This window comes from Dreissena polymorpha, chromosome 14, assembly GCF_020536995.1.
Source record: "Dreissena polymorpha isolate Duluth1 chromosome 14, UMN_Dpol_1.0, whole genome shotgun sequence".
In the NCBI taxonomy this organism is placed as follows: domain Eukaryota; kingdom Metazoa; phylum Mollusca; class Bivalvia; order Myida; family Dreissenidae; genus Dreissena; species Dreissena polymorpha.
This window is the reverse complement of record NC_068368.1, coordinates 12,958,707-12,986,261: the sequence shown is the minus strand read 5'-3', so window position 1 is coordinate 12,986,261 and position 27,555 is coordinate 12,958,707. Positions and strand designations below refer to the sequence as shown.

At 35.9% G+C, this 27,555-nt stretch overlaps 1 protein-coding gene across 3 annotated transcripts; it reads right to left on the bottom strand.

The window, feature by feature from the left end:
- Window positions 1–669: 669 nt before the first annotated feature.
- Window positions 670–27,555, bottom strand: LOC127857115 (transmembrane protein 180-like). 3 transcript variants are annotated; one of them, XM_052393474.1, is made up of 7 exons: window positions 27,508–27,555; window positions 15,009–16,438; window positions 14,181–14,277; window positions 12,527–12,623; window positions 11,741–11,912; window positions 8,492–8,685; window positions 670–5,429 (listed from the first exon to the last, which is right to left on the bottom strand). In XM_052393474.1, exons 2-7 carry the CDS (start codon window positions 15,695–15,697, stop codon window positions 5,191–5,193), a joined length of 1,488 nt encoding a protein of 495 aa, XP_052249434.1. In that variant the 5' UTR covers window positions 15,698–16,438; window positions 27,508–27,555; the 3' UTR covers window positions 670–5,190. The 3 variants fall into 3 exon arrangements, with proteins under 3 accessions (XP_052249434.1, XP_052249432.1, XP_052249435.1); XM_052393472.1 differs by having other exon boundaries at window positions 27,485–27,552; XM_052393475.1 differs by lacking the exon at window positions 27,508–27,555 and adding an exon at window positions 24,660–24,714.

The following is a 27,555-nucleotide window of genomic DNA, read 5'->3' as shown; positions in this document are numbered from 1 at the left end:
AAGCAAACTTTCAAGTAAAAGATAGGCATTACATAAATCTAAGCATTAGGTTGTGAATTGTGGAGTGTGCATACTATATTATAGTTTACAAACCAACATTATCTAGGGTTTGGGAACATGGTAGCTTAGCAAAGAACGCCGACTTTGATATTATTTAACATTAGTTTAAACATATTTATTTCTTTTGTCAAGTACAATGTATCAAAATACACAATACAATATATATCAGAAAAGGATTGAAACGAAAGAAATAATTCTTATATGGTTTCTCTCCTTAAAATTATTTAAAATTAATTATTTAACATTGACGCTAAGTTCTATGAATGTTACTCGTTGGTTTCTGTCGATCATTGATTTTAATTCGCAATTGGTCATATTAATATATTTAGATATAATGTCCATAGTCATGCAAAATCTACCAAAAAACAATCACATTTTCTATTTATTAAATACTTTTTTTACTGTTTATTCAAATTTTAAGAGCTATCCTCTTACCACTAAGATACGTATTTATCCCTTTACCACTAAGATACGTATTTATCCCTTTACCACTAAGATACGTATTTATCCCTTTACCACTAAGATACGTATTTATCCCTTTACCACTAAGATACGTATTTATCCCTTTACCACTAAGATACGTATTTATCCCTTTACCACTAAGATACGTATTTATCCCTTTACCACTAAGATAAGTATTTATCCCTTTACCACTAAGATACGTATTTATCCCTTTACCACTAAGATACGTATTTATCCCTTTACCACTAAGATAAGTATTTATCCCTTTACCACTAAGATACGTATTTATCCCTTTACCACTAAGATACGTATTTTTACGCATTTGAAGTCCCTTAGAAAGTTACATATAATTAACTACCTTTCTTACTAGATTCAAGTTTTAAAGACTTCATTTCCAACCCTTAGTTACTGATGAGCAGCAAACAGCATAAAACTTGAACAGACTGCGAGTTACTCTCAGGCTGTTCGGGTTTTATGCTGGTCCCATGAGCCATTTTAACTTTGCTTCTTATGGGGGAAAGGTTTAAGGAGAATTTTGTAATAATGACGTCTGAATGCACTGTAATGAGATTTTGATTGAGGTCTGTAAAGAGACAAATTTTATAAACTTAAAAGACAAAAACATTGATAAAACTGGGCCACATCTTATTCAACAACATAAGGGTATATATGCCTAAAAATCATAAATTCTAAGCAACAACATTTATGACAACATGCACTCAATCAATTGAAATTAAACTAAATAAATTGTTATCAAATGATGATATAAATTGTTAACATGGTATGATATCTTAAATTCCCTTGGCCTTTAAAAATATAATGTGAGTATATGCCAGAAAAATCTTGAGTAACTCTTTAAATCTTAAGTTGCCAGGACCTTTCAACAATGAGCAAGCAACTAGGTATAACCTTAAACATTTCCAATTATGAACTAGAGCTTTGTCACAGACATGACGTATACCCCCACATGCCGCATTGACACAGACTATTTTGCATGCTATCTTAACAAAACAAGAGAATATAATTTATGGCGATTTTTAAGAATTATTATGCCATTATCATTTATGGCCCTTTTGACCCTTGAACTCTTGAATTCTTTCGCATGACACACCGTCCAATGACTGTGAACAAAATTAATGTACAGAGTCATTTTAAAATCTCACAATGAATGACATAGTTATGGGCCGGACCAACTCATTTATGGCCATTTTTTACTTTTTAACTCAGAGTTTGGCCTTGACATTGCAGATATTGATGTAATTCTTTTGTGCAACACACCGTCCAATAATGGTGAACAAATGTGCCAAATGATTTTAAAATCTCACAATGAACGAAATAGTTATGGCCTGGACAAGCTCATTTTTGGCCATTGTTGACCTTTGAACTCAAAGTGTGACCTTGACCTTGGAGATATCGACATAATTCTTTCGCGCAACACACCGTCCAATGATGGGGAACAAATGTGCCAAATGATTTTAAAATCTCATAATGATTGACATAGTTATGACCCGGACAAGCTCATTTATTGCCATTTTTGACCTTTGAACTCAAAGTGTGACCTTGAAGATATTGACGAAATTCTTTTGCACGACACAATGTTCATTGATGGTGAACAAATGTGCAACATGATTTTTAAATCTCACAATGATTGACATAGTTATGGCTAGGACAAGCATTCAACCTTTGAACTCCAAGTGTGACCTTGACTATGGAGATATAGACGTACTTCTTTTGCACCACACACCGTCCTATGATGGTGAATAAATGTAACAAGTCATTTTAAAATCTAACGATAAATGACATAGTCATGGTCCGGACAAACTTTTGGTTTTAAACGCACTAAGTGACCCTATGACCTAGTTTTTGATCCGGCATGACCCATAATCAAACTTGACCAAGACATCATCTAGATACAACTGCTGACCAAGTTTGGTGAAGATCGGATGAAATTTTTGAGACAGACAGATCGACAGATAGACAGACCGACAAAGTGACACCTATATAGCCCCCATTACCAATGGTAATGGGGGTATAATTAACTGGACTATGATAACAGACTTTGGATCATTTGCTTTACCTTCTAAGAGAGGTAACAGGCATTTATAAAGTTTTGTTTTTCAAATGTTCACGCACAGTAACAATGTAAGAGGCCCCTTTTATTGGCTCACATTGTTAACATTGAATATACGCAACATAAAAAATAATAACAATAATTATAACAATAACATACTAAAATACTATTTTTGATATTGGTTGCAATCATACATGTATAGGCACAATTCTATGTAGAAAACACATAAATAATACCATTGTTATTTACAATATTAACAAGAGATGTGTTTGACAGAAACAAAATGCCTCCTAATGCACTGCTTTGAAGCCATATATTTTACCTTTGACCTTGAAGAATGACCTTGACCTTTCACCACTCAAAATGTGCAGCGCCATGAGATACACATGCATGCCAAATATCAAGTTGCTATCTTCAATATTGCAAAAGTTGTGACCAAGGATAAAGTTTTGTGACAGACCCACAGAATGACAGACAGACAGGCCAAAAACAATACACCCCTGATTATGCGATCCAGGGGCATAAAAAGTATCTATTTTCAAATTGCACATAATTCACAATAAACAACTGGTTTTTGTTTAATATGCATTAAATAATTTACAAAAAGACTGTTTAAATAATGGTTAAAATATCTAACAATTGCACAATGACTGAAAAAGAAAATGTTGCATTTAAACACAAAATATCCCATCTCAAGAAACAAAAGAACTTGATGACTCTGTTCAACAATATAGAGATCATTTTAAAAGGTCTTTATTATTCCTGCAAAAAATAAACCTTTATAAAAAAGTGATAATTCGATTAGTCTTATATATCCAACTAAGCCTTGGATACAAAAGTACATTGGGTCTTTTATCAACCAAATATTTTGTTACACAAATGAACACGTAAAAACTTTTAACAAAATTGAACAACACCGCTGAATTTATTTTAAACAATAGCAAAAATAGATTTTTCTTAAAGCTTATAAAGTTTTGACATAAAACAGAAAAAAGTGAAAAGAAGTGGGCTTCATGTATGTGCGTAAGTGTCATACCAGATTAGCTAGTGGTAGTAGTGCTGTCTGCACGGGCTTATCAGGGACAACACTCTCCACCGGGCTTATCAGGGACAACACTCTCCACCTACACTGGATTTTCATTTAGAAGAGATCTTTTTTGAATGAAAAATTCCAAACAAACTAGAAGTTTTGTCCCTGTGCTGACTGCACAGGCTAATGTGACCACACTTTGTGCACAGGCATTAAACCCAAAAATGCATTTTCCAAACATAAGGCTCCTTTTAAATTTAATTCATTTTGTATCCTTAAATCTGTGCATTCTTTCAACTGTATCATCCTTTTCAGAAAAAAAATTAATGTCTAAAGATGCTTTGAGAAATTAACCCATAAATAAAAAATAAATAAAGAAATCCTAAAACAACTGCAAACAAGCACATTTGTTGGACTGAAATCCCCCACCAAGTAAATTTTGTTGATGGATGGGTGCAAATCCCTTGATATATGGTAGAATCTTAACAAAACTAAGGGCAATAACTCTTATTTAAGAAAGTGTAGGGTTACTGCTCTAGTGGATAGTACTCCTTCTTACTGATATCTATACACCCATGAATTTTCATGTTGAAATCTTGCATCGTATCTGAGATATAGCACTGAAAAGTTACATCACATTAAAACAACAAAGGACAATAACTCTTTGTGTTTTATAAAGTGTAGGTTTATGGTTCTTGTGCATAGTACTTCTCATTGATATCTATACACCCATGAAGTTTCATGTGGAAATATTATATACTTTCTGAGATATAGCCCTAACGAGACATAAGTTTGTGAAGCACAAGGCCCCCTACGGCGCTTTGGAGCCGCAGAGCAGCTATTAAAGTCCCAGGCTCATAACTTCCCCAAAAATCAATGAACCAATATAAAACTCACTCTTCATTTGTAAGTCATTCAGGTAAACTCACATACTGAATATAAGCTCAATATCAGAAAGTATTTCATAAAAACCTCAGGAAAACAGAAAATGTTGAAGTCTAAGGCCCATAGCTTCTCCAAAAATCAATGGACCAGAACAAAACACTTCATCTGTAAGTCATGTAGGTAGACTAACATACCAAAAATCAGCTCAATATCTGAAAGTGTTGCGCAAAAAAATGCCTGAAAAGAGTTATTACAGGGAAAAGTCCAAGGCCCAAAATTTGCCAAAAGTTAATTGATCGGAAAGAAGCTCACAATTCATCTGTAGGTAATGCAGGTAGCACTCACATACCAAATATGCTCAATATCTGAAAGGATTTTAAAACAGAAAATGTCTAAGTCCAAGGGTCATAACTTTGCAAACAATCAATGAACCAAAACAAAACTCACACTTTATCAGAAAGTCATGTACTACGACGCACATACCAAATATCGGCTAAATATCTGAAAGCATTGCGTAAAAACCTCTGGAAAAGGAATGCTGGACAGACAGACTGCTATAATTATGCCACCCTACCTGAGGCATAGAAAGTGTGCCACAGACAAACTCACAGATTGACGGACTGACATAGAACATCAATACTATATCCCTACGCCTTTAAGGGAGATAAAAAGCATGCCACTATCAAACATGACTGTACAACAACCCAGATCTTCGAGACTTCACTGCCTGTAGACGTTTGCCGTGCAAGCTGAACTGTGTCCAGACGATAAGCTGAAGGACAGCACACGCGACTGGCACATATATGAGAAGGTTAAAACAACCCTGTTTGAATGTGTCGTCCCTTTGAGATGTATGTGCCCCATCATTGTTCAATGGTTTGATTGAACCCATGTCATGACCCGATTGGAATATATCGTGACCTGGAAGTAACACAAAGTTAATTATTTATGTTGTTATAACAGTTATCCATTCAGTGACACTGATCAATGTTTGAGTGATGTGACCAACCGATTGCCTAATAGTATCAACCGATTGCGCAACAGTATCAACCGATTGCGCAATAGTATCGACCAATTGCAAAAAAGTATCAACCTATTGCGCAATAGAATCATCCGATTGGGCGATAGTATCAGCTGATTGAATAATACCTCCAATTTGGCATTTAAAAAAACGGGGGTGCATTTTATTAACTTAACCCTTACAATGCGGGAACCGAATTTTTAAGGCCTTTGCAAACAGTTTGGATCCAGATGAGACGCCACAGAACAAATTTCCCAGCATGCAAAGGGTTAATGGAGGTTTATAAACATACAAACATTAACATTGAAGCTAAGCTGGTTACAAGTACATTTAATTGATTTTGTGGGTTGACAAATCAACAAATTAAACACATCTGAAAATGATCTACCCTAATTCCTCTTTTTTTTCCACCCAAAATCAGAAATGTGAAAATGTACTTGCCCACAAGAAGTCAACTTTTCACAAACACCAAATTTCATGCCAAAGAACATGAGTGGCTTTTCTGTATATATATTGCCAGCACTCACTCAACAATAATAAGAGGTTAGGGGCAAATAGTTGTAGAAATTGTTGCATGAACTGTTTCCTCATCACAAGTTAACCCTTTCCCCCATCAGAGGCAAAGTGAAAATGGCTATGTGCAACCAGCATAAAACCAGAACAGCCTGCAAGTAACTCGCAGTCTGTTCAGGTTTTATGTTGTTTGCTGCTCATCAGTAACTAAGGGAAGAAAATAAAGCCTGTAAAACTTGAATTTAGTTAGAAAGGTATTTAATTAAATGTAACTTTCTAAGGGACTACAGATGTGTCAAAATACGTATCTTAAAGGTAAAGGGATAAAAACAAATCTAAGTGGTTAAGGGTCAAATACGTATCTAAGTGTTAAAGGGATAAGATGGAATGATCTAAGGTCGCGCCAAACACTGAATGACAATCCTGTTTTCTACCAACTGATCAAGTCAGACTGGCATGTTAACCGTTGCAAACACATCATTTCCATTTTAGCCGGAATAAAAAAGCAGCTTGTAAAAAATAATTGAAATTAGCAGAAATTATTTCTATGGGTCTTGAGACATATAACAGATTCTTGTAAAATAATGATTGTGTCAATTATTGTGGCAAACATTGTAGTTCTATAGAGTTAATTGCTAGTAAAGCCCCTGAAGTAAATTTGTTGAATTGATATCCCCTGCTGAATAAAATGTAATCATCAATAGGTGCAGATGGATTAACAGGGCAATAACTGTACAAAATAATGGGTTGCATAATCGTGTTATGCATTGCAATTCTCATTAATATCTAAACAGACATAAAGTCATGATGAAATCTTGTAAAGTATCTGAGATATAGCCCTGAAAAGTTGCATCATAAAACAAGAGGGCCTGAAAGGCCCAAAGTTGCTCACCTGAGATAACAAGATATTATTGGGACATATCTTCTGACCAAGTTTCATGAAGATCGGAAAATAAATGTGGCCTCTAGAGTGTTAACAAGGTTTTACTATAGCCATATTAGGAAAACTGCCCCGCCCCCTGGCAGCCATGTTTTTCAACCAACCAGCATCATTTTTGTACTCATCCAAGATCTTAATGGGACAAATCTTCTGACCAAGTTTCATGAAGATCGGAAGATAAATGTGGCCTCTAGAGTGTTAACAAGGTTTTACTATAGCCATATAAGGAAAAATGCCCCGCCCCTTGGCAGCCATGTCTTTCCACCAACTGACATCATTTTCAAAATCGTCCAAGATATTATTGGAATTAATCTTCTGACCAAGTTTTATGAAGATCAAACAATAAATGTAGCCTCTAGAGTGTTCACAAGATTTTTACTATAGCCATATATTGCCATAATAAGGAAAAATGCCCCGCCCCTTGGCAGTCATGTTTTTCAAGCAAACGTAACCATTTTCGAACTCATCCAAGATATCATTGAGGCCAATCTTCTGACCAAATTTCATGAAGATGTGGCCTTTGGAGTGTTCACAAGGCAAATGTTGACGGCGCACGACGCACGGCGGACAAAAGGCGATCACAAAAGCTCACCATTAGCACGTTGTGCTCAGGTGAGCTTAAAACAATAAAGGGCAATAACTCTTTTTTAAGAAAGTGTAGAGTTATGGCTCTTGTCCATGGATCTAGATATCTATACACCCATGAAATTTTATGTTGAACTCTTGAATCGTATCTGAGATATAGCCCTGATAAGGTATGATGATGGCATTTCAGTTTCTGAGATATTGCTCTAAAAAGTGTGTGACAGACAGATGGACTGATGGACAGACAGATGGACAGACAATGCCAAAAGTATATCACTATGCCTTTGGCGGGAGATAATTATTAAATTCACGCCAAGCTTACAATAATGTAAATATTTCATTCTAAAGCACTTTCAGACATAAACGCAATTAACAAAAAAAAAAAGCAATTAAATGCAGTTTTTCAGTTAAATAAACACACTTTTAGTGTGCATTAAATTATTTTAACCCTTTACGCTCAGAAGCAGAGAGAAAATGGCTACATGCAACCAGCATAATACTAGAACCCCCTGCCAGTAACTTGCAGTTTGTGCAGGTTTTACGCTGTTTGCTGCTCATCTGTATCTAAAGCTTCGAAATTAAGCCTTTTAAACTTGAACATAATAATAAAGGTGTTCATTTTAATTTTATTTTTTAAGAGACTGCAAACGTGTCAAACGTGTGAATCTGAGTAGTAATGGGATAAATGGACAGCAGCTTTTACAAAGACTGAAAAGCACAAAAGGACCTTCAAGAGGTCGCCATGGCATAGTGATTATGGTGTTCACCTAGTGACCAGGGTTTTGATCCTCACTGTGGGAGCGTTCTTTAGATCTCCCCATAAGAAATCAAGTAGTGGTTCTTCCCAGGAAATATACTTGAGAGCATTTCAATAAGCCTTAGGCTTTCAGAGCAATCAAGGTAAAATAAACTTAAATGACCCACCAGTCTGTTGTGCCAGAAGCCATGTGCCGACCAGTGGTGCTAGCGTCTGACCCGGTTTAGAGAGCAGAGCCGCAGTGCCGAACATCAGCGCAGACACTGCCTGGGAGCGATGGTGCAACACGAAGTCCTCGTCGACTAGATCACTGATGACCAGAGTCAGTAGTTTGCATGTGCCCTCTGTGAACACTCGATTACTGTGAACAGAACAGACCTGATGTGAACAAATCAAACATTGTCATGGAGCAGTGAATTTGTTTGTTTATCATGAAAATTGGTGCATTGTGAGGACTATATTTAGTAGTTTTCATGTACCCTCTGTGAACACTTGATTACTGTGAACAGAACAATATGATGATTATGTTGAACAGCCATGATGCAAACAAAGCAAACATTGTTGTGGAGAAGTGAATTTGTTTGTTGTTTTTTTTATTATGAAAATGGGTGAATTGTGATGACCAGATTAAGTAGAAGGGAGGGGGGTGGGTATGTCATATTTGGTTGGTGAACATTCCACATAATTGTGAACGAAAACAACTAAACCTCTTTGCTGTGTATAGAAATGATTTGTCATTTATCAGGACAATAATGCAAACCTGCCACAACATACACCCTTTTAAAGATCATGGTAAATTGGGCACATTTAAGATAATTGAAGAGAGTTAAGAGTTTTAGCTGGTTATTGTACTTGGCCAAGATTTTAGACCAACAAAAATTATGACCAATTGTGATGCAGATACAATCACAAGAATATTTAATTTAATTGGCTCACACATTTAATTATGCAAATTATTTATAATTAACCCTTTACCACTTAGATACGTTTTTAACCCTTTACCACTAAGATACGTATTTAACCCTTTACCACTTAGATATGTATTTAACCCTTTACCACTTAGATACATTTTGTCACGCATTTGTAGTCCCTTAAAAAGTTCAATTTAAATAAAGACCTTTTTTTTGGCTAGATTCAAGTTTTAAAGGCTTCATTTCCAACCCCTAGATACTGGTGAGCAGCAAAAAGCATAAGTTACTCAGTTCAAAGAGAACCTGTATGTACCTGAGGAAAAGAGGAAAAGTTAAAAGAGAACCTGTATGTACCAGGAAAAGTGGAAGAGTTCAAAGAAAACCTGTATGTACCAGGAAAAGTGGAAGAGTTCAAAGAAAACCTGTATGTACCAGGAAAAGTGGAAGATTTCAAAGAGAATCTGTATGTATCAGGAAAAGTGGAAGAGATCACAGAGAACCTTTATGTACCAGGAAAAGTGGTAGAGTTCAAAGAGAACCTGTATGTACCAGGAAAAGTGGAAGAGTTCAAAGAGAACCTGTATGTACCAGGAAAAGTGGAAGAGTTCAAAGAGAACCTGTATGTACCAGGAAATGTGGAAGTCATAGTTCAAAGAGAACCTGTATGTAACAGGAAAAAGTGGAAGACAGAGTTCAAAGAGAACATGAATGTAACAGGAAAAGTGGAAGACAGAGTTCAAAGAGAACCTGTATATACCAGGAAAAAGAGGACGAGTTCAAAGAGAACCTGTATGTACCAGGAAAAGTGGAAGAGTTTAAAGAGAACCTATATGTACCAGGAAAAGTGGAAGAGTTCAAAGAGAACCTGTATATACCAGGAAAAGTGGAAGAGTTCAAAGAGAACCTGTATGAACCAGGAATAGTGGAAGAGTTCAAGGAGAACCTGTATGACCAGGAAAAGTGGAAGAGTTCAAAGAGAACCTGTATGTACCAGGAAAAGTGAAAGACATTACTGATTTGTTTAATCTTACCCCCCAATTGCAATCTATATATAACGACTGTTGTCGTCCTTTCATGATAATGTCACTGTAATTTAATTCAATTTTTTTCTGGCTATGAAAAATTTCCTCTGGCTATGACATTTTTAAAGTTTCATAGCCACAATGGCTACAAAGACAAAAAAGTGAGTTTTGCAGACTGAGACAGAGTTTGAATTGGTTGCAAGGGTGAAAATATATGTACTGTTAAATGTGTAACCTGGCGTGTCAGTAGCCAGAGATTGACATAATGACGTCACTTGTGTGAACAGGTGTGGAAAAGTGAGAGAATGAGTACATCAGGTATTAAAGCCCAAGAAACACTCAAAATCAACATATATTTTGTTGTTAATGTTCGAATATTGTCGTGGGAAATAAAAATGGATCATATAATATTTTTGTCCAACAAAAAATTAAAAACAAGCATTTGTATCTCCTTAAATCTATGTTACAAGACCACATCTAGCGCTGACATTTTGGCTATTGCTTTAAGGAACACTGATTTTGTATGGGTTTACTTAATTTGACAAATTAGTTAACAAAATATTCATAGATTTTTTGTGTTTATGGGGCTTTACAAATCTATACTGTTGATATAATTTATGCATGGTTACATGTATGTCTTTATGAATAATTATAAATTAACAAACAAAATAATAAATACAATAAAAACTGAAAGCTTTGTCACAAATGTTATTCATACTCACCCATGGCTTGTCCGCTATTTTCAAGGACAATTAAATCGGGAATGTATGGATAACAAAGTTATATTGATATCTACACTTCATGAGGATGGCATATTTTAAATTTTAGCTTTCCATTTAATTGGTTACCAAATGTGTATGAACTTAATTAACTCCACAAGCTTAATTCTGTTTACTCAGCTGACAGAGGGCATTATTAACAAACAACATAACAATTACATTTCCAATGCTACAGCTAAGCTTATGCATTCTGCACAGGCAAATCAGAGAGGACACTTTCCACTTTTATGGTATTTTTCATTTACAGAAAGTTTCATCCCTCATTAGCCTGTGCAGACTGCAAACTTTACGAACATGCATTAAACCCTTTTTTTCACAGAGCGCCGCTCATATGTATATACATGTATACATATCTTACACATGCTAGATTGAAAATATGCCAAAAAGATAATATGACGCACCCTGCCCTTTACTAATCCAAACTGGGGCACTGTGTTTCTAATTGAAAGTTGCTCTGGGAAGACAGGGTTTGATGCATGTTAGAAAAGGGTTATCTCAGGTTAGCCTTTGCAGCATGCACAGACTCATCGAGGACGACACTTTCCGCCTTATCTGGATTTTTGTTTAAAAGAGACTTACAGTAAATAAATTTTTTGAAATTGTCATCCCTGATTAGCCTGTGTGGACTGCACAGGCAAATCTGGGATGACACTTTATGTATTAAATCTCATTTTCCCAGTGTGAAGCTCAATTTTAATACGCACCTTGCAATGAATATACACAGTATCCAGACGTGGGAAGGGCCAGAGAGGAACATGAACAAGCTGAGCACCAACTTAACGATGAACAACAGTCGTATGACGGCATACACCCCATAGAGTCGACATAGAGACAGGAAGTAGAGGTTGTTGACATGAGGCGCAACAAACGAGATCCCTGAAACATAAGAACCATAGAGTCGACATAGGGACAGGAAGTAGAGGTTGTTGACATGGGGCGCAACAAACGAGATCCCTGAAACATAAGAACATGTACATGCTTACCTTGCTTTACCTTGACCTTGAAAACTGGAAATGTGAAGCACGAACTTTCGTGTTTATACAAAAAATAATGTACATTTGTTTTGTTTTTATTTTGCCTGTTCATTCTCGGTTTGTGTTAAATTTGTGGAACTTTCAGTCCATTATATCAACAAAAACTAATGTCCACTAATAATAATTATATATGTTTATTGGAGTACAAGTCCTTCTCCCTTAACGAATCAAAGTTTACAAAAGGCTGCAAAAGCATACTTCATGGACAGAAATACCTGACAGAATCAAAATAATAGCTTAACTAAGAGTAGTGAACTCAACTGAGACGCTTTAAAAGAACATCATTTTGTTGCCTTACACTTTTGAAAATACTTTGAACAAAACTTCCACAATGCAATCCCAAATCATAACTTAGGTTCTTATTTTAAAATTAAGAAACAAACAAACTTGTTACCAACAGAACACAACATTTGCAACAATTCTGACTAGACCAAATGCTGACTAAAACACACTCACCTATCAAGAATGGCCCAAATCCTGGGCTAATTGAATCTCCCAGCAGACTCTCCAGAAATAAGGGGAAAAAGTTGCTGTTAAAATGACAATGGAAAACCTGAAAATGAAACAAAATGTTACCTTTCTGAAAAGAGAACAAGAGGGCCAAGATGGCCCTAGTTCGCTCACCTGAGAGGAGTCAGTTCATTCAATCTTTACCTTATGTCAAACATGACCTAGATATTAACCAGACAACCATCCTGTTCAAGTTTCATCATTATTGAAGAAAAACTCTGGCGTAGGGAGTGTTTTTGTTTTTGTAAGATTTGAAATGGTGACCTATATTTTGAGTTGACCCCCCAAACATCAAACTTTGCTTACAAGGATTTTGTATAATATAATGAAAATTTGGACAATCTAAGGGCAATAATAATGGCATTAATTATGTGATTTTGCTCATCACCAAACTTGACTGAGATCTTTCAGCAACTTTGATAAAGATTGCTTGAGAAATGTGAATGCTAGAGTGTTTACAAACCAAATGTGGACGGACGGACAGCGGACAAAGACCAATCCTTAAACCTCACCTGAGCAATCGGGTGAGCTTAAAAGTGTGTTTCACCGATCTGAGCCATTTTCCAACTTGTCCAAGAAATCAATAAATGTGACTTCTATAGTGTTCGATCACAAGGTTTCTCTCTAAATAGTCACAGAAGGAAAACTGCCCCACCCCCCTGGCAGCCATGTTTATTGACCCATCAGGACCATTTGCAAACTCATCCGAGATATATATAAAACAAATCTATTCACCAAGTTTCATGATGATTGGGCAAAAAATGTGACTTCTAGAGTGTTCACAAGCTTTTATTTACTATAAAAATATAAAAAAACTGCCCCCACCCCCCGGCAGCCATGTTATTCAACTGACCGGAACCATTTTCCAACTCAACTCTCGTATGTTTTTTCACCAATTTGGACCATTTTCGAACTCGTCCGACATATCAATAAAACCAATATTTTGATTAACTTTCATGATGATTGGGCAAAAATTGTGACTTCCAGAGTGTTTACAAGGTTTCTCTATAGCTATATAAGGAAAACTGCCCCGCCCACTGGTGGCCATGTTTTTCAACGGACCGAAACCACTTTTAAACTCAACCAACATATCATTAAGACAAACATTTTGACAAAGTTACATGAAGATTGGGCATGAAATGTGACTTCTACAGTGTTTACAAGTTTTTTCTTTTTTTTGACCTAGTGACCTAGTTTTTGACCCGGCAAGACCCAGTTTCGAACTCGACCTAGATTTCATAGGGACGAAGCTTCTGACCAAGTTTCATGAAGATCGGACAATAAATGTGGCCTCTAGAGTGTTTATGAACAAATGTTAACGGACGGACGTACGACGGACAAAGACCGGTCACAAAAGCTCACCTGAGCAATCAGGTGAGCTAAAAATCCAGTACAAATGATATTGCGGCCAATGTTTGGTTAAATAGATAGATTATGTTGTCCTAACAAAATGACCTCAAAGACGTATGTAAAGTATACATGTATACTGAATATCTGAAGTAAAAACATGGAAATGTAATTATTGTTGGCTAGTTTCATTTTTTCATTTCTAAGTATTAAAGGGAATATTTCTTCTTCTTTTTTTATTGTTCAGGCATACCTGAATAAGATTCATTGCTGCAAACCAAAGAAAATTGGTCTGTCCTGAAAGTTCTCGTACAAATGACAGCAACTTGTGTTTATCCGATTCCATGGAGCTGAAAACATTATATTAAAAAAAAGAACACGAAAATAACAGCACTGAAGTTAAATGTGGGAAGACATGCAGTTAGCAAAATGTTTAGCTCTAGAACAAATAGCGCAATGGTGTAAGTCAACTTAAAATCTATGAATATATAGCCTAACTCTGGCATACAGGCCTTAATGCATGTGCGTAAAGTGTCGTCCCAGATAAGCCTGTGCTGTCCAAACAGGCTCATAAGGTTAGACATTTTCTTCCTAGACTTAATTTTTTACAAGACGAAACTTCCTTACCATGCAAAATTTCAGTTAGTCTGTGCTGACAGCACAGGCTATTATAAGACAACACTTTTCGCATGTGAATTTAACCCTATTTTAACCCTTTCAGCGTGGGAACCAAATTTTAAAGGCCTTTGCAAACAGTTTGGATCCAGATGAGACGCCACATAACGTGGCGTCTCATCAGGATCCAAACCGTTTGCTATTCTGATAGTATTCTTTGAAAAAAAATCGAAGAAAATGCTAATTTTAGAAATTCAGCAGACGACATTTTAGCAGATGACAAATTTCCCAGCATGCAAAGGGTTACCAGAGCGAGGCTCGTATGTTTAGAAGACACACTTTGTGTTATCAGATTTATATTTCGTAAATAGGAATTGAAATGTCATCGTTATTACAAAATCCTTTTTTAATAACTGCATTTTGATGTAAGGATTTTTAAATAATGAAATATATATGGGTCAAATACATTTGATCCGTCTCCTCTTTCAGTTCGATCCTCTCCACGTTCTGTAGGAAAGCCTTTCTTAGCACCCTGGTCATGACGTAAAATCCGACAAGACTCAGAACCGCCAAGACGAGACAGAATATCCTGAATGTTCGCAGACTGTCTTTATTCCAGCAAGCGTAGGACAGAAACACTGATCCTGATCCTAAGATGCTGAACATGGATGCTCGAGAATTTAGCTTAGTACGTGTCTCAGCCGCTATTGCCAGGTCGGCTAACAGCGCGGAATGATGAAGGTCTACCATGGTTAAAAATCCATCGTAAAGGCATAGGCAGGTTACAAACTGAAGGCCAGGGTTGGTCCATTGGATCCAAAAAGATAAAAACGATAACGCAAAGAGAGGGCCTGTCCATGTCAAAGCATCCATACGCTGTAGAACGACTTGTTGGAAACCAGTTGCTTTTCCCGCACCCGCTGACAAATAACGCCTGTCGCTAATCCATCCGAAAACTGGGTCGTTTAAAGAGTTCCACACTAAAAATACCATTTCCCCAATCCAAAATGATGTTTTGTCTATTTTGTAAACTGAGACGAACATGTCGACGTGGTACAGGAGGAAAATGTTGTGTAGTATCGTTGTGAATAATGCCAGCGATCCATATGCCACGTCCATCGGAACAGAGAATATGTACCTATTCTTTGGCCACATGATTATTTGTTTAATTATCTGCTTTCACACTTTTGATTTAATAAATAAATAATTTGTAACTTTTCATAAAATAAATTAACAACTTGACACTTTTGATGCCTCATTAATGAGCACATTATTCATGCAAACTTTTGATAGGATCATTATTTAAAATAATTTTCAATAAATCATATGCAAACCTAAATTAATACATTATTTTGTACAAAGTGTAACATCATATCACATAAATATATCACACTAGCCTTTTGAATTCTAATATCACAATAAATTTATTTTACCATCAACCCATCCACAACTTAAAAATCAATGCATTTCAATACTGTTCATTTGATGCATTCATTTTTTTTTTTATTTTGAGTTTTTTTCTTTTTTTAATCCATGTAAATGTCAGAACTATGAATGATTTTATAAAAAGTTACAGTTTCATCTATCTACCACACCATATTTCATTAAGTTTTGCTGATGTGGCTTATTTAAATCATAGTAATTTAGTCATGTACACGGAAATTGATCATGTGCATAATAATGTAAGGTAATTATATGCAATCCATCTTCATTTAACAAATACATGCCGCTGTTTCTCTAGCATTACAGGTCATCAATTTTCTGATTCATCGTTGCATGTTCAAGAACTTGAACATTTACAGGTAGTGTGTTTTTTTCACTAAAGGCTGGTTTCAGTTTTGGAGATACCTGCTTTTTTCATATCTTCTTTAGCCTTTTTGTCAGACTGCTTGTTTTCTACAACGAAATAAAATGCATTAAACTCCAATTTATATTGTTAACTAGTTACACTGATACTAGCATCAGCATGCCATTGTGTTTTTTTTTTACACAATTGAATATTGAACAATTTAAAGGGCTTTTTCTTAGATCATTCAAGCTTGCTATATTTAATGTGTCGTCAAGTATTGCTACATGCAAACGTAAATTATTGATTTAAGTTAAAGTGAGAAACCACCAATAACAGATAAGACAACATTAAATTGGCAAATTTAAATTGCAACTAGAAATGGCGCGGCAGAGGCCGACGCGTATCCCCACGCCGAATGTTTGACCTAGGTGTGCCCCAGGGTTGGTAATGGGGCCATGCATAGCTGAGATTGACCGTATTGTCATAAGAGAAGTTCATCATCAATTAGAAGTGAATTGGTGTAGAAATGAAGAAGTTATAGTAAAAGGCAATTTTGGGTGGGTGTGACATATGTGGGCAGGGCGCCCCAGGGTTGGTAATTGTGCCATGCATAGTTGAGATTGACCGCATTGTCATAAGAGAGGTTCAGTATCAATTTGAAGTGAATCGGTGTAGAAATGAAGAAATTATAGTAAAAGGCAATTTTGGGTGGGTGTGGTCTATGTGGGCGGGGCGCCCCAGGGTTGGTAATGGGGCCATGCATAGTTGAGATTGACTGTATTGTCATAAGAGAAGTTCAATATCAATTTGAAGTGAATCGGTGTAGAAATGAAGAAATTATAGTAAAGGCAATTTTGGGTGGGTGTGGTCTATGTGGGCGGGGCCCCAGGGTTGGTTATGGGGCCATGCATAGTTGAGATTGACCCTAATGTCATAAGAGAAGTTCAGTATCAATTTAAAGTGAATCCGTGTAGAAATGAAAAAATTATAGTAAATGGAATTTTTTGGTGGGTGTGGCCTATGTGGGCGGGCGCCCCAGGGTTGGGATTGGGGCCATGCATAGTTGAGATTGACCCTAATGTCATAACAAAAGTTCAGTATCAATTTGAAGTGAATCCGTGTAGAAATGAAAAAATTATAGTAAATGGAAATTTTTGGTGGGTGTGGCCTATGTGGGCGGGGCGCCCCAGGGTTGGGAATGGGGCCATGCATGGTTGAGATTGACCGTATTGTCATAAGAGAGGTCCAGTATCAATTTGAAGTGAATCGGTGTAGAAATAAAGAAGTAAATGTAAAATAACCTAAAAAAATGAGTGATAATTTCTGACGCGGCCCCACCCCAACCGCTATAACTTTTGACCCAGGGGTCAGATCAAAATTCCAAATAGTGCAGGGTCGCACATATGCTCATGGCTACCATGTGTGTAAGTTTCAAGGTTCTAGTGCTTTTAGTGTAGGAGAAGATAGTGGCCAGGACGGACGGACAGACAGACAGACAGACGGACGGCGGAGATAACCACAATATCCCCACCTTTTTTTCAAAAAGCGTGGGGATAATAAAAAATTAAAATTTTAATTGGATAATTCAAGGGCAACAACTCAGAAATGCTTAAGGGAATCTGGCTGAATATTAATCTAGGTTAAGATATAATGCCCATAAATACTGTAACCAAGTTTGATGATGATACAATTACAAATTTTTTAATTTTGGAGCAGACAAGGTCTATTTTGCCATTTTTTTAAATAAATAATTTAGGGGTGATTATTCTGAAATTCTTCATGCTATCTGGCTGGGTATCAAAGTTGGCTGAGTTATTATGCCCTCGAACTGTATCACTATCGTTCATTATTACTTATGTCTTATTTAACCCATTTATGCCTAGCTCTAGAAAAAGGCCTTGGCAAACAATGTTGTTGCGCTGTTTGCTTAAAGGAATTTCTGTAAGAAATATTCTAAATATAGAAATAAATATACTAGAAAGCCCTTATTTTGGAAATAAATTGATCTAATTTAGAAGGATGGGAGAGTTCACTAGGCATAAATGGGTTAAAGTAAATTGTAAATTAAAACTATAAAATGCATAAAGTGCAAATTGTAAAGCAATAAAAAAACATATATTTTGGATTGTTTCTGTTTTTCAGTCAAAATTGCTGCCAATGTGTGGATTTCTTAACGAACTTGAACTTGTCAATCCCTATGCTTACAAATGTCAAGTTAAAGAAACATTTATGTTTGTTAAAATATAAATAAATCTGTAAACAAGTTCCTGTAAACATTCAAAGATGATTGTTACCTTTAATTTAATTATTTAAGGGTTGAACAAATGTTCCAAGGTAATGATGAATTGAAATTAAACAAGAGGGCCTGAAAGGCCCAAGGTATCCCCTCCAACATATGCTTTGTTTGAGGATGGGTGCAAATTGGATGGATGAACATAATGATAGATGGACGGACGGAGGATAATAACACAAAACTAAGACAAAGGAAGGTTCTTAAGCACAAAAGTGCCGGACGGACAGCCGGACGGACGGACAACGCCAAAACAATATCCCTCCGCCTCTGGCGCGGGAATATATTCATACCAAGTTTCAAAGAAATCCGCCAAAGCGCTTTCAAGATATGGCTCCGGACACAAAAATACCTATAGAAAAAGCATTTTTTCAAGATACAAAGGGCCATAAGTCTGCTTTTAACAGATGGTGTACAATGCCATTTGGCGTGCATCATCCTCTTATGCATATATATACTCATACCAAGTTTAAATGAAATCCGCCAAAGCACTTCCAAGATATGGCTCCGGACACAAAAGTGCCTATAGTAAAAAGCATTTTTTCAAGATACAAAGGGCCATAAGTCTGTTTTTAACAGATGGTGTACAATGCCATTTGGCGTGCATCATACTCTTATGCATATATATACTCATACCAAGTTTCAATGAAATCTGCCAAAGAACTTCCAAGATATGGCTCCGGACACTAAAAAGCATTTTTTCAAAATACAAAGGGCCATATGTCTGTTTTAAACAGATGGTGTACACTGCCATTTGGCGTGCATCATCCTCTTATGCATATATATACTCATACCAAGTTTAAATGAAATCCACCAAAGAACTTCCAAGATATGGCTCCGGACACAAAAGTGCCGGACGGACGGACAGCCGGGCGGACGGACAACGCCAAAACAATATCCTTCCGCCTCTGGCGGGGGATAACAAAAATTATTTAAACATCAAGATGTAAATGTACAATTGTCATATAACTTTAGTAGTGAATACATGTATACAACAGTTTTACACTCAACTTTTGTGTGTATAAATAAGTAAATGTATAACAGATGACAATACTTTATTGACAGTTTCTAAAAAAATATATTATGTTTGTAACAGCATTGTACAAATATATACCTTTAAAACATAACCAGGAAAAGTGCATCAAAAGCAGAACAATCAAGTTCACCAAAAAGTATTCAGTATGTTTCAATGAAAATAGTAACTAATTAACTATTATCTTCAGACCCCAGTGAGTGGATATAGCACTTCTAATCTTACTTTGGTCAACACATAAGAGCTATAGTCATTTAGATAATTTATGAAACCTTTCAGTGCGGGAACTGAATTTTGAAAGCCTTTGCAAACAGTTTGGATCCAGATGAGACCCCACAGAACGTGGCGTCTCATCTGGATCCAAACTGTTTGCTATTCTGATAGTATTCTTTGAAAAAAATCGAAGAAAATGCTAATTTTAGAAATTCAGCAGATGACATTTTAGCAGACAACAAATTACCCAGCATGCAAAGGGTTAAATAAGACTAGTTAAAAATGTCCTTACCAATTTATCAACTTACACTATACAAAAATTAAGCCAATTAATTATAGAACCTGATCAGAATTTTTTCATTATTGGATTATGGGAAACAAAAGCAAATTATATCAGATAATGACCGGCAATGAATTTATTCCAACAGTTACAGGACATTAACAAGCTTCACGTGTCCAAAAAAATATCAGTCTTAAAATAGGCCAACATTGTGTGCATTTCAAGGTTATTACAAAAACTGAAACTACAGTCCAACTTGAGAAGAATGGTCAGTCAAGGGCCAAAGTGACCATTATAGACAGGTGACTGCTGTTCTCAGTTGACTACTTTTATGATGGTTGGTGAGTTGGTAGTATTGTCAGGTCGTTACCCTACCCAGTTGTTTGCACACAGTGTTATGGAAACGGAGGCTTACTCAATTCTCAGATGCTAAGTATGATAACATAAATTATTGCTATTGAAAAATTACAAATAAACCGTTTTAATTTATCAAAATTGATACCTATTTTTAAACTTATAAATTAATTAATTATTGTTTACACCGGCATTTCGTTCATACAGTTAATCTGCCAGTTTGTATTATCTTCATTGGAAGATATTTTAAAATTACAGTTGTTATTTGTCTTTTCTGAAACACTATAAATAGCGGATTCGCTGTTAACTAATATGCTTAACTTTAAATGAAAAAAATCCACTTTCATCATAACTGAAGTAGTTATAAAAGTTGCAAGAAAGATCACTAATCCTTTTGTCTTACTTAAATTTTGCAATCATTAAAATAAATAGCTGAGTATTTTCACAAAGTGAAACTTTGAAATAATTAAAAAAATACTTACACAATTTAATATTTAAATGAGTTGCATATTCTTTGAACACAAAACTTAAAGATTCATTCAAGAAAAAGTCAAACTTTAATATACAACTAATTTACATTCAGTCTATACAGTTATTTTATATGGATTGTTTGAAATTGTTTTGCTTAAAAAATTACTAAGAGTTTTAAACTTAATCAATGAACAAGACCTGGGTTTGTGAAACACAATGCCCCCTACTACTGAGGCTTTGAAGGCACACAGCAGCTGTTTTAGAGAAAATTGTTCAGAAAAGGCCCATAACTCTGCCAAACATCAATGGACCGTAACAAAACTCACACTTCATCTGTAAGTCATGTAGATAGACTCAAATACAACAAGAGCACCGCCTTGCAGGTGCAGACCCCTCATCTATTTTTCTTTTAAAGGTGAAGGGACCTATCTCAATACTTCAATCACAAAGGAGGGAGGGGTGGGGTGGAGAGGGGTGTGTAGTGTGGGTGTGTGGTCATTTATTACATTATCTTCCAAAAATAAGAAAAAAAAATGCAAAAAAAATAAAAAATAAAAATTTGGGGAGAGGGGTATTCTTGGGTGGGATGGTTGGACGGTATTTTAAAAATAAAATAATAATAAACATTTTGTTTTTTAACCATGTTTAAAAAAAATGTGGGGGGGGGGGGGGGGGGGGAGAAGGGCAGTGGGGGGTATAGTGTGAGGGTGTAGTCATTTATTAATGATCTTTAAAAAAAAAATGAAAAAAAAAATTGGGGGGGGGGATTCTGGGGTGGGGGGTGGGGGATGGTTTGGGTGGAGTCTATTGTGGTATGTCAGGTAAGAGTTGTTATGTCAAAGTATCAATCAAATCTAATCATAAATAAAGAAGTTATGGCAATTTTAGCAAAATTTAATAATTTGACCTTGATAGTCAAGGTCATTCAAAGGTCAAGGTAAAATTCAACTTGCCAGATACAGTACCCTCATGATAGCATTTAAGTATTTGAAGTTTGAAAGCAAAAGCCTTGATACTTTAAAAGTAAAGTGGATCTAAACACAAAATTTAACCATATATTCAAAGTTACTTATTAAAAAAAGGGCCATAATTCCGTCAAAATGACAACCAGAGTTATGCAACTTTGCCTGCACAGTCCCCTTAAGATAGTTAGTAAGTGTTGCAAGTATGAAAGCAATAGCTTTGATACTTTAGGAATAAAGTAGACCTAAACACAAAACTTAACCAACTTTTCAATTTTCTAAGTATAAAAAAGGGCCCATAATTCTGTCAAAATGCCAGTCAGAGTTACATAACTTTGCCTGCACAGTCCCCTTATGATAGTTAGTAAGTGTTGCAAGTATGAAAGCAATAGCTTTGATACTTTAAAGGAACAAAATGGACCTAAACACAAAACGTAACCAAATTTTCAATTTTCTAAGTATAAAAAGGGCACATAATTCTGTCAAAATGCACGCCAGAGTTATCTAACTTTGCCTGCCCAGTCCCCTCATGATAGTAAGTAAGTGTACCAAGTTTGAATGCAATAGCGTTGATACTTTCTGAGAAAAGTGGACCTATACACAAAACTTAACCGGACGCCGACGTCAAGGTGATGACATTAGCTCATTTTTTTTTTCAAAAATAGATGAGCTAAAACTCAGCCAAATATCTAAGACTGTTGTATAACTAGGGACAAAATTGTCATAAAATCAGGTTTTCAATTTGAAAGAAAAAGTCTGATAAATATAGGGAAACAAATAAAACAAGGGCCACATTGGCCCTGAATCGCTCACCTGAACAAATTTAATAGCCTTAGGCCCAATGGTAATTGACAAGAAACAAATTTTCTTGAACAAATTTTTAGGGGAGCCTTTAAGGATCATCCTTGTAAAAAAAAATGAAAATCCGACGAGCCCTTTCTGACAAGAAGATTTTTTAAGGTATTGACCATATATGGGCATGGCGGCCAGCTTGGTTATGTGACCAAATTTTTTTTAACAATATTTTTTTTTTCGTGACGTAGGAATGCTCCACATGAAATTTGGTTGAAATTGGCTCAATGGTTTAGGAGAATATGATCTGCTCAGGTACGCTAAAAACTTAAACATTGAGATAAAAGGAATTTTTGCTTGTTTTGAAGAGATTCCTCCTTTTTCTCAAAATTGACAAGATATCATCGACTAAACAGGCAACCCATGTTTGCATAAGGATAAATCCTTTTACCAATCAACATATTTTGGACTGAACAATTCCTCAATTTCCCACGATGATTCAACCCTACCAGAGCAATTTCCTAAGCAATAATCACCTCCCATTTTAAAGGAAAAATAATTTCTCATCAACAAAACTACAGCATTAATTGATTTCTGGTAGTTAACCCTTTTCAAATTGAAAGAGGTTGCAGACGACAAATTAAGTTATTATGGAATAAGAATAAACAGATTTAATAGGGTAGGAAGCATTGTGATGAAAGGAGAAAATGCTAATTTCAGCAATTTCTCCTTTTATTTCAATGATTTCCACAGTCACAAACATTTGCAGAAAGAATTAACTGTTCTGGGTTAAGGGTTTATGTGGTCTGCAGCAAAGCCATCAGAAGAGAATCGTGTCAGAGAAACCTGGCCTGTAGCCAGCAAATCCTTTACTCTAATAGCACTATTAATTGGAAAAAAGAGTACACTATAATTATTTCTAAATCTGCCATCTCAAGGAGATAATTCTGGACTTAATGGTCCGATGTTGCTCATTTCCGACAGTGCTCGAGTTTTCATTGATATGAAGACACTGTGCAAGTTTGGAAAGAATTGGATGAAAAATTTGGACTTTATTGCATAAACACCATTTTCTCAATTCAAGGGGAGGTAATTCTGTACTTCATGGACCAATAATGCTCATTTTTCGTAGGGTTCGTGTCCTCATTGATATAAAGACACTGTGCAAATTTGGAAAGGATCGGACAAAAAATGTGGAAGATTTTTGAAAGTTTTCACAAAATAGGCAAAAACGAATAAACATGCAAAGTTCAACGAGCTCCTGCGGCCATGTTTTTTGACGAATCAAATTTCTTTGAACAACTTTTTCAGGGGAGCCTTCAAAGGTCATCCCTGTGAAATTTTTTGAAAATCTGATGAGCGGTTTCTGACAAGAAGATTTGTTAAGGTTTTTACCATATATGGTCATGGCGGCCATCTTGGTTATGTGATCAAATTTTTTTTAACAATTCTTTTGTCCCATGACCTAGGGATGCTCCACATGAAATTTAGTTGAAATTGGCTCAATGGTTCAGTAGAAGAAGATGTTTACAAATTGTTTACAGACAGACAGACAGACGGACGGACTGACGGACGGACGCCGGACGGTGAGTGATCACAATAGCTCACCCCGAGCTATCGCTCAGGTGAGCTAAAAAGTGCATTTTTACTGATTGTTCCTAGTAACCCCCCTTGTGTCAAATTCAATCTAGTTTTAGTTGTGGCAACCTTGATTTTGACCAAATCATAAAATCATGACAATATGCGCTAGGGTACTTGGTTACAATCATGTTGTGAAAGTTTCATTGAATTCCGTTGGGAAATGAAGGAGGAGTTGCGCTAAGAAGAATTGTTCCGCCTGCCGGCCCGCCAGCCGACATTCACCAATCTAATAACCAGTTTTATCCTTCAAAAAACCTGGTTGAAAAACCTCTGGAAATGGAATGCAACGCACACTTCATCTGTAGGTCATGTAGGTAGACTCACATACCATAAGTCAGCTCTACATCTGAAAGCCTTGTGTAAAAACCACATAAAATGGAATGCTGGACAGACAAACTGACAAACATAATAAACCTATTATAATACTAGGTTGGCGCTAAGGCTATTTCCAGAGCAAATCTTTTTTTTGAAAATTAGCCTTTTTTTGCTTTGCTGGTGAGCCACTTGCTGACATTTTGCAGCCGATTTTGTTTTTGTTTACATAGACACCGGAGGCGTAGTGATAATGATACATTAACACATTAAACAGTTTTCAGTACATGTGGTATTTAGGTTAGAAACCGCTAAAACAGTCCGCCCGTCTCAGTAGTAATTATACATTTTATGAAATCCAAACATTACTTTTTTCATCATTTTTGTTTGTTTTTGAAGAAATGTGTGAGAAATTACTAAGTCAGCGTGAGACCGTCATTGCATGTCAAAAACCGTGAGACTTGACAGGTTTGATTTCAAAACTGACTTGGGCTAGCATCCGATGTCTCTCATTGGAGTTATGCAGGGTTGCATCTAAAAAAACATAGATAGGGGTTCTGGCCCCCCTCACTTTCAGGAAAAGGAGGGCTTGATCCCCTCTTACATTTAAAAGAGGGGGGACTCAAATAAAATATTAATTAAACCCACACAAATCTCTTTTAAGAACCAACATTGTATAAATTAGGAATATGTTCAACGTATGTTCATATTGAAACTATCCTGAAATTGTCAGTTCATACAAATTGAAGAAACAAATTCAAAAATATAGTTAACTTTAGAACTTTGAAACTGTTTTAAACTGTTTATATACACTGGTTAGATAAGACGTTTCCAATTCTGCATTCGCGTCTGCACTATTTGAAACATCCTCTGATCGCGAACCTAACATTTGGTCATTTCCTGAGCTAACATTATTCTGTCTGCTTTCTTTTCTAAAGAATTGTGTTAATTTCTGTTGCTTCGACTTTCCTTTTTCTTTCCAAGCATCCATTTTTCCCGGAATCTGCCACTCACTTTCTAAATTGGTCTTTTAAATCGCATAGCGACTGTAATGGGAAGTTACTCTTATCAACTTTTTTAGCCAATCAAAATCGCTGTTTCTTGGGAAATTTTATAGTGGCTATGTCAATAATGCCATAACTCCACCCATCTTATTAAATGACAATTCCATACTGGTCGATTCAATAATGTTGAATTGCAACGATTTACATCTATATGTCATTACACGGCACGCTTCAGTGATTCAGTTATCACGTAAATCGCCGAGTAACTCAAATGTTCGAAAAAGTCTGGTCGCAGTGCAAAGTGTGACAAATTAAGACATTAACCATGTGAATTATCGACCTAAGCGGTCGTCATTATCCCCTGGGGCCTTTCAGGTACGGGTGTTATCTGTGTAATCTTATCGATGTTTCTGGCGATTTATACTTCCTGCAAACAGGCATTTAGATTGTGCATTTTTCAATCGCCAATTTAATGAAAATCTTATTTTTAATTGCCAGCCAGGATTTGTACTTGCCAATGGCGATTTCGGCGATCGGTAACGCTAACGTAGGTATAATGAACAAGGTAAAATAACTAGCAAGATTAATTTAAGACATTTTTCAAAATACGAGTTTCTCAAATGTTGCTTTAATTGCATTTAAAAAATCTTTTAATAAATTATTTTATTTCAATATAATGGTAGTGTTGTGTAAATGAAATATGGCCACTTCTTTGATAACAAGATGTGTTTGTGAAACACAATGTCCCCCTATATGATGTTTGACATTGTAGGATGACCTTGACCTTGTAAAAGGATGACCTTGACCTTTCACCACTCAAAATTTGCAGCTCCATGAGATACACATGCATGCCAAATATCAAGTTGCTATCTTCAATATTGCAAAAGTATTCATAAAATAAGCGAATTGGGCCATATATATTTGACCTCTGACCTTGAAGGATGACCTTGACCTTGACCTGTCACCACTCAAAATGAGCAGCTCCATGAGATGCACATGCATGCCAAATATCAAGTTGCTATCTTCAATATTGCAAAAGTATTCATAAAATGAGCGATTTTGGCCACATATAATTGACCTCTGACCTTGAAGGATGACCTTGACCTTTCACCACTCAAAATGTGCAGCTCCATGAGATACACATGCATGCCAAATATCAAGTTGCTATCTTCAATATTGCAAAAGTATTCATAAAATGAGCGGTTTTTGCCACATATATTTGACCTCTGACCTTGAAGGATGACCTTGACCTTTCACCACTCAAATGTGCAGCTTCATGAGATACACATGCATGCCAAATATGAAGTTGCTATCTTCAATATAGCAAAAGTTATTGCAAAATGTTCAAGTTGGCGCAAACAGACAGACCAACAGACAGGGCAAAAACAATATGTCCCCCACTACTATAGTGGGGGACATAAAAACTAAAAACATTTGGTGATTGTCAATGACACATGTAGGTTTATGCAGCCAGATCAAAAGGGTTTGACTAGCATAGTGTTACTTATAATAACTATAACTATATTAATCCTTTCACATCCTTAAATGGTCTTTTGTTAATGATATTTAAACCCATGCACTTTTTCATAAAACATATTACTCAATTCTTTTCACGGACATTTAATTAAAACTGCACGTAATTAATCCGAACAGGACTATCCGAAAAATAACTACCTTACTACAACACATGCAATTCGTCATATATTCATCAATCTGGATAATAAAATCCATAGAACTTATTTATCTTGTATCTTTACACGTGATGATATAATTATGTCAATCGTGTAGTTCTTGTTTATACCTTTAGAATAAAAAAATATGTACCAAGTCCACTTTCTTTTTGATACCGGAAAAGCATCACCGCTCCTTACC